The sequence below is a fragment of the Primulina huaijiensis genome, chromosome 8, assembly GCF_012295235.1.
Source record: "Primulina huaijiensis isolate GDHJ02 chromosome 8, ASM1229523v2, whole genome shotgun sequence".
In the NCBI taxonomy this organism is placed as follows: domain Eukaryota; kingdom Viridiplantae; phylum Streptophyta; class Magnoliopsida; order Lamiales; family Gesneriaceae; genus Primulina; species Primulina huaijiensis.
The window spans coordinates 17,726,964-17,736,111 of NC_133313.1; the positions used below are offsets into that span (position 1 = coordinate 17,726,964).

The window sequence follows — 9,148 nt, forward strand, 5'->3', positions numbered from 1 at the left end:
AATTAAGTTTTGTGCAAGATCAATACAAGTTGTTTTGTGATAGTCAGAGTGTAATTCATCTTGGAAAGAATCATTCAATGCATTCAAGATCAAACATCTGATGTTATCATTGGATATGAGATGTATTGGAGAAGAAGTTATTAAAACTTGAAAAGATTCACATAAATGAAAATAGGCTGATGTGATGACCAAGACATTGTCGAAATGGAAGCTGGAATATGGTAGGGCTATTGCAAGTTTATTGAATTCATAAAATAGTATTGAGGGGGAGAATTGCTAAGCAATCATGCTATTTTCAAGCAAGTCATCTTTGAATTCAAAGCGCATCATTTTTGACAAATAATTAAACTTGATTTGAGTTAGTAAAAAAGGTTAGGTTTGATTATATATGTAATGATGTATAATTTTTTGTTTTCTTTCTCAAACATCGCCTATAAATACTCATTCAGTCTTCATCACACCAAAAACACAAAATATTTGTAACTACAATCACAAGTGTAGAAGTGAAATAAATGATTTAATGTAAGAGTTCTTAAGGAATGTTTTATCCTTGGAAAGAATATGATTAGTAAAAAGATATTGAATATTAAAATCAGATTGTTTCGAGTAAAATACTTTGTATTCTCAATTATCTTTTCTTCTTTATCTATTACCTATATAAAAGTGCCAATATTGATCATTGTGAATTGTCATTGATGCCCTTTGGTGTGTGTGTTTTGTATGAGTTAATGTGGATAATGTGTGGACAATATGACTTAAGATTGGGTTTTTGGTCAAATCAGAATTTCATGATTAATTATTAATTATTATTAATAGCCAAAAGTGTGTGTGTGTATATTGGTTTTTGGTCAAAGCGTGTGTGTTGGTTAAGCCAAAATTTCATGATTTAATTATTAATTAATAATAATCATTGTGGATTGTCATTTATGCCCTTTGGTGTGTGTGTTTTGTATGAGTTAATGTGGATAATATGCGGACAATATCACTTAAGATTAGAGATTTTTGGTCAAATCAAAATTTCATGATTAATTATTAATTATTATTATTATTATTATTAATAGCCAAAATCGTGTATGTATATATTGGTTTTTGGTCAAAGCGTGTGTGTTGGTCAAGTCAAAATTTCATGATTTAATTATTAATAATAATGATCATTGTGGATTTTCATTTATGTCTTTTGGTGTATGTGTTTTGTATGAGATAATGTGGATGATGTGTGGACAATATGACTTAAATTAGGGATTTTTTATCAAATCAAAATTTAATTATTAATTATTATTGTTAATAGCCAAAAGTGTGTGTGTATATATTGATTTTTGGCAAAGAGTGTATATATATTTTGAGAATGTGAATCATCATTAAATTTAATGCTGATAAAAAATTATGAGATTCTCGAGTATAATTCATATGCAATCCATGTCAAAATTTTAATTTAATTAATTAATGTTCATTTCTTATTCTTATGAACACAAACAAAGTGACATTTATCTTATCTAATTAATATCATCATTATTTTGTGTTTTCCCAAGTTGGTGACTGTTGATATTGCTATTATTCATTGTTCTCTTCTATATAAACAATTCGGAGTTTAACATTTTATGTATACTAAATATGGCCCATATAAAATGTGTCGGGATGTGGTTGTACTCCGTGATGTCGCATGCATTTTCGAATCACTTGTCGCAAAAGTGAAAGCTATGCGATTCTCGAGTATTTAGAGCATCATCCAGTAGTCCGAAAATTTTTTTTACAGTATCTCAGGCGACGTTGAGCTTGTCCAAGATCCAATTTGTGTTATTACGGTTACGACACACAATAATAATTAAATAAAATCATGTAGTATGATGTTTATGCAATATGGTCCATATGAGGAAATATACTTGCTTATTATTGTGTTTGATCTCGTATATTCTCGTATTTTTGTAAAAGGTACAATAACTCGGATTATTTTTTAGATTTTGTCGTTGAAACTCAAGAAAACTGCCGAGTTTTGTCTAATTGGCATCGGATGTCACCTATTTGGCACATGTTAACTGTGATGTGGTATAATTTGGTTCCACATAACCAAAATTTGTTTTTTTTTTTAACAAAACGAAGATAAACCTAAACAATTTCTGAGGAAAAAGTTCTGTCCCACCAATTCCATCTCCTTCCTTTGACCATATAACACGCCACATTCTCCATCTTCACTTATCCTCCAACTTTGTACTAAATCTGCTCATCTTACATCCTTTTCTACACGAAAAACAAAGCTCAAACAAGATGTCATCAATCTCTGGATCTGGAATTAAAATTCTGTACTTGCGGGAAAGATGCATATATGAGGACTTCTTGAACAAGTGAACGCCCAGGTAGAAGGATCTTGTTTGCTAATATTATTTGTTTTGGAATGTTTCCAGGTGTCACAAAGGATAGTAACACGATGATTTCTTGCCGAGAGTATTATTGTTATAAATTTCAGATGAGAAAAAATATTTCGTCAATACTTTTATGTGGAGGCAGATTGCTGCAACAGTATGCTGTTGATATGTATATCTAACTCAAGACAACACGTTTGAACTACTATAGAAGAAATCAATCTGAGATGAAATCAGAATTTTATCAAGCTATCATGGAGAGTGCTAATGGAGGAGAAACCAGAGGAAGTGAAATTGGTAAAAGAATCGTGCTTCCTGCAACATTTATAGGTGGGCCAAGGGATATGCGCAGATGATACATAGATGCTATCGCATTAATTAAGGGATTTGGAAAACCAGATTTTTTTATTACAATGATGTGCAATCCAGAGTGGAAAGAAATCACAGATAATTTGATGAGTGGTGAACGAACCCATGATCATTCAGATGTAATTGCGAGAGTTTTTAGAGCAAAAGTCCTAGATTTGAAAAAAGAAATTGTTCAACGTGCTGTTTTTGGGCAAGTCAGTGTTTATGTCTATGTTGTTGAATTTCAGGAAAGAGGTCTGTCACATATCCATATGATGATAATATTAAAGTAGGAGTTTAAAATAAACATCCCAAATTGTTTTTGACAGGATCGGTTAGGGGGATCATCGTTAAGCTACAATAGCTCGATTTTTGAAATGTTGAACACCGATGAATTAAATTGAGTTTGGTGTTCAAACCAAGCGGAAGATACTCGAAATAATCTTTCGTAGAAATCGATTAAATATTTTGTAAAGCATTTAAAATATATGAAATTTGAATTAGTAAAAATATTTTGGTTGAAGCATTTTATCAAACACTTTGTATGCAAAATTTTGGTATTTGAAGAAAATACAAAATGCTTCAACAATGCATCTTTAAAATAATGAAAATGATAAGTAAATACAATAAATAAATAGACAAGATTTTGTTTATGGATGTTCGAAGACTTCAAATGTTCCTACGTCACCCCTTCTTCCCCTTGGGAAGGATCCACTAGAAGACTTTGATTTATACAACTCCTTGTACAAACCCATTCAGCTAGGACTTACGCTACTGCCTAACTGAAATCCTATCACTCAAGATTGTAGGCAGCACCTCACAATCATCATATTGTTTAATGTCTCATATGCAAAGAATACATACTCAAGTTTATTGTCTTTGTGCAAGACTCACTCAACTAATCTTTGAAGTTCAACTCTCTTGTATATGTGTGAGTGATTGTGTGTGAGGAATTTATCATTTACAGTGTACTTTTCAAATGTATCCTCACACAAGAGCTTGTGCTCTCAGCTAGCTGATTTCTTCATGTTAACTGCTCATGCTTTGAATCTTCTTCAAAAGCTCTTGCTTGATCTTCAAGATGTTGTATTTATAAGTTCTAACAATGATATATGCGTTAGACACAAGAATATGACCGTTTGGAAAGTTTTTGTACTGTTTCTGAAATTGCAACGGTCAAATTCGCTTGCTGGACATTTTCCCGAGTGGTCAACTGGTTCAGTTCAACTGATCTTGTTCAGTTCAACTGGTCTGGTTCAGTTTCAGCTGGTTCAGTTCAACTGGTCTGGTTCAGTTCAACTGGTTCAGTTGGTCAGCACTTGGTTCAGTTCATTTCAGTTGGTCAGCTACTGGTTCAGTTCAGTTCAGTTGGTGTGCTGAAATCATCCTAGCTGATTTTAGTTTGTGCAGAACTAGTAGATTCATTGTCATTTATAAGCATCTTAAACTTCGATTCAGACTTTGACTTTTGAAGATGATTTGTATATCATCGTCTTGTCTTTCCAACGCATACTGAATCACTTCATTCCAATAACCGACCTGAGAGATATTACCAAAATACCGCAACTGCTCATACCCAACTGATTGCTATTTTCGTGCAATTAGTTCGGTATTTCAGCGATAAGTTAGACCTTGATAACATCCGATTTTGCCCAACTGATATGAAATACGACATGTTCCAAATTGAGTTTTCTGATCAGTCGAGTTGGCGGATTGTCATTTGAATCATCCAGCTGAGATTATCAAAACACCTAAGCTTGCCAGAAATTCAGTTTGTGCATAATTCAATTTCATTTTGCTTCTTGTGTTAATAACTTCACACTTGAGTAAATATGTTAGAAACACAATAACAAGTTTTGTTAACATCAAAATCAAGATTGCGAACATGAAATATTCCAACAGTTTTGATCAATATGTGTCAGCTGAACTACCAGACAAACAAGAGAATCCTAAACTATTTAGTTTTGTTGTCGAGCACATGATGCATGGACCATGTGGGATTTTAAATATAGAAAACTCATGCATGGTTAGTGGTCAATGTAAAAATCACTATCCCCGAATTTTTTACCATAGAACAATTCAAGGAGAAAATGGTTATCCCATTTACCGACGAAGAAATGATGGTCAAGCAGTTGATGTGCAAAAATCAAAATTAAACAACCAATGGGTTGTACCGTATAACTTTTATCTTCTATAAAGGTATAACTGTCATGTAAATGTGGAGGTATGTTAGGGGTTGACGGCAGTTAAATATTTGTACAAGTATATTTACAAAGGACATGACAAAATTGGAGTGCAAGGTTGGTTCATCCAATGAAGATGGAGTTGATGAAATAAAAAATTTCCAAGATGTAAGGTGGGTTTCGGCACAAGAAGTCATGTGGAGGATTTTTGAATTTGATTTGAATGAAATTTCTCCTCCTATAATTAATTTGCCTCTTCACTTACCAAACAAACAGTGTATAACGTTTTGGAATAATCAAAATCTTCAAAATGTTCTGCAGCAAGAGAATAGTTCGAAGACCATGTTGATCGATTTTTTCCATATGTGTTCACATAACTCTAAAGCAAAAACATTGTTGTATTTTGAATTTCAAGAATTCTATGTTTGGGACAAGAAGACAAAATTTTGGTGAAAAAGAAAAGAGTGAGAGGACGAATCAATGGTGCTAATCCTATCGAAGGGGAAAGATATTACTTGAGAATTATTCTCAATCATGTAGAGGGCCATGTTCTTATGACGATCTATTAACTGTAAATGGCCATATACATTCTTCATTCAAAGAAGCAGCGCAGAAAAAGGGATTACTTGAATCAGATCAGAGCAACTTTGAATGCTTGAATGAAGCTGTTAGCTTTCAGATGCCTCACTCAATTAGAAGATTATTTGCAACAATTTTAGTATATTGTGAACCAACCAATGTTAGATTACTTGGGGACACCTATGTTGAGGCAATTTCGGACGATTTACAAAAACAATATTCTTCAAATAGGGAACTTGTTGTTTCCAAAACATTGCATCTTATTGGAGTTATTTTAGAGAGTATGGAAAAAAACCTTGAAGTATTTGATCTACCACGAATTTGAATGTAAATGAATGCTTGTATTGACAATATTCCAAGAGAAATGCAGGACGAAATGTCTCTGCCCATTTCCCCTGGATGATTTAGAAGCAAAGAAAATTTTGAATGTTGAGCAAAAAAAATCATTTTCAGCAATTATTGAATGCTTAAATCATGGTACGGTGGTGTATTTTTTGTAAAAGGTCCAGGTGGAACTGAGAAGACTTTTTTGTATAGAACACTTCTTGGAAAGGTACGAAGCAAAAAGTTGATGGCACTCGCAACGACAACCTCCGGAGTGGCAATTTTCCCTGGAGGTCGAACCGCCATTCAAGGTTCAAGATTCCAATTAATTTACATGAAGAGAGTTATTGTCCAATCTCAAAACATAGTGATCTTGCAGATTTATTAAGGCATGCAACATTAATTATATGGGATGAAGCACCAATGTCAAAAAGAACAACAATTGAAGCTGTTGACAGAACACTTCAAGACTTGACAACAATCCAAAAGTCGTTGGTGGCAAAGTAGTTGAGGTTGGAGGGGATTTTATGCATGTATTACCAGTGATCCCGAGAGCAACAGTGCAGGAAACAATAAATGGCAGTTTGGTGAAATCGTATTTGTATCCCCATTCCCCACATGCAACAACTATCATTGACTGAAAACATGAGGACGAAAACAGATCCTGAATTTTGTGAGTTCTTACTTCGAATTGGAAAGGGCACTGAGCATACTGACCTCAATGGAAATTTCCACATTCCAGAGAATATGGTCATAAGATATGATATTGATGATGAAGAATTCTTAGAACAAAAATTGATTGATAAAATTTTTCCGCATCTTGAAAAGAATTGCCATTCGTCAATGTACATGACAACTCGAGCTATTCTTGCATGTAAGAACGAACATGTTGATAGACTGAATGAGAAAATAATTAAAGTGTTCCCCGGAGAAACACAGATATTTACAAACTTTGATGAAGTGGTTGATGATGCTCAGAATTTTTACCCCCAAGAATTTTTAAACTTGCTGACACCAAATGGAATGCCTCCCCATCGATTAATACTTAAGAGAAACTGCATTGTCGTGTTGTTGAGAAATTTATATCCATCGGATGGTTTGTGCAATGGAACAAGAATGGTATGCAAAGCATTTGAAAGCAACGTGATCCACGCAGAAATCAGCATGGGGCAACATTCAGGAAAACAAGGATATTGTTGCGATGTTGATAGGCTCCTCAGTACAAGAGTTCATCGACAAGACATTGAAGTCATGTAACAACAGTTTATCTTCCATTTAACATCGATAAAAAATAATATTTTTTAACGTCGGGATGAAATACCTGAACAATATCTCCAACAACTTGAGGAGCAAAATAATGTCAAACACAAATTCTTGTTTAAGTTAGACAACAATGTAAAACAACATAATGGCACAGTATCCATCATAGCGGAAGGATTAGTAGACAGATAAAAATTACAACCCAACTCCGAAGATGTTGAGAAAAGGAAGAGTAATTCAGCTTCAAGTCCAAAGGAAAAAAATAGTTCACCACATACTAGAAAACAAGGAAAAAAGTTTAACACAACAAGAGCACAGAGAAGCCGAAAATCCAATCAATTGACATAGGAGATGAAGAGAAGCTATCAACATTCACTCGCGGAAGTCAAAAACAACCCAAAACACCAGAGACACCAGAAAAGCAAGATATTAAGATCAAAAAAAAAAAAACTATGAAGGGTTGTAATTTTGATAAACTTTGAAACTAATCTACTCTGCAATAAAATTATTATCTTTATTGTTGTGCCTATTGTTTGTATTATCGATAATATACGCTTACAACCTTACTTATTATTCCCACGTGTAACACATGTGTCTTTACCTAGTAATTAATAAAGAAGTGATTTCCTTGAGAGACTTAGAATTAAAGTAGTCCAATTTTGGGGTAAACCATTATAACTATTGGTGTTCATCTTATCCAGTTGTTGTATTACTTGTGTTATTCCGTTGCGATATAATTCATTTGTAAATATATTTAGGTGGTCTCTGATTGCTTGAAGACTTCCAGGCAGAACGGATAATGAAATAAAGAATTATTGGAATTCTCATTTGTGTAAAAAAGCGAAATTAATTGAGAACTTACCATCGTTATCAATTATACATGCACTCATGCTTGGGGAATGCGAATTCAATGAAGAATAAACCAGTACAGGATTTGAACGATCCATTCAAGGAGAAACCGGTAGGGATGTGAACGGGGTCCATTCAAGGAACATACGGGTTGGATTGGGTCAAAAATTTTCTTGAAATCGAGGGAGAGAAGTAATTTTTGTTATTGAAAATTTCATGTACGCATGTTTTAAAATAAATGTAAAATCAAACGCATGTTTTTTTTTTTTTTACAAGATTGCGTGCCAAAGATGTCTAAAATCTCAAGAGTAGGTCTTTTGTGAGACGGTCTCACGAATTTTTATCTGTGAGACGGGTCAACCCTACCGATATTCACAATGAAAAGTAATACTGTTAGCATAAAAAGTAATATTTTTTCATAGATGACTCAAATAAGATATCCATCTCACAAAACACGACCCATGAGACCGTCTCACACAAGTTTTTGCCAAATCTCAAATGTTTGCCGCAACATTGCCTCGACATCCGGAAAACTAATCACAAAAATTCTAGCAACTCCTAATTAAGTTCTAATCTCGTGTCTCTTTTTATTCTTTTACTCCTGAGTTATATAAAATGAACCCAATACATATTTAAGGTAAAGTGTGAATTACCAACTCAGAAAGCACTAATATCAACGAGTCGCCACCCTCACTATCACAAATATCCAAACTAAAGTTATTAAACAATAGACACACTGAGACCGGCCTTCGTAGCTCAGTGGTAATGATATAACTCGTAGAAGTTCGATCTCCCTTTTTATACTGTACTCCAAAAAACCAATATTGATATGATGATGGTATGGTGGTATAAGCCTCTTCTATGAGAAAGATTTGAGTTCGAATATAGATGATGACACGATTAATATGGTTGTATTTGAGGATGCAAATTTACAATTATAGGAGCAAGAATTCAGGATCTTCTCGAAAATAAATACATTAATGGATACACCAATTCTAATAACTGTTTGATCGCCTTTCTTGATATATAAAGTACATATATGACTGTACAAAATGTAAAGACCACAAAAATTAAAAAATCAGACTTATTAAACATCGAAATTTTCAGACTTAGTGCTCAGACTTGGGAATTTTCATTGTAATGACATATTTATTAATCATTTATGAAATAGATTGATGTGGATTGTTTATATTGTATTACGAGTTTTATTGTTTTTCGGATTTTATTTGTCAAACAAAAATGATAGAG

At 33.4% G+C, this 9,148-nt stretch overlaps 1 protein-coding gene across 1 annotated transcript; it reads left to right on the forward strand.

The window, feature by feature from the left end:
- Positions 1–6,436: 6,436 nt before the first annotated feature.
- LOC140982131 (uncharacterized) lies at positions 6,437–7,048 on the forward strand. Its single transcript, XM_073448549.1, has one exon. The coding sequence runs from the start codon at positions 6,437–6,439 to the stop codon at positions 7,046–7,048; it is 612 nt and encodes a 203-aa protein (XP_073304650.1).
- Positions 7,049–9,148: the final 2,100 nt, after the last annotated feature.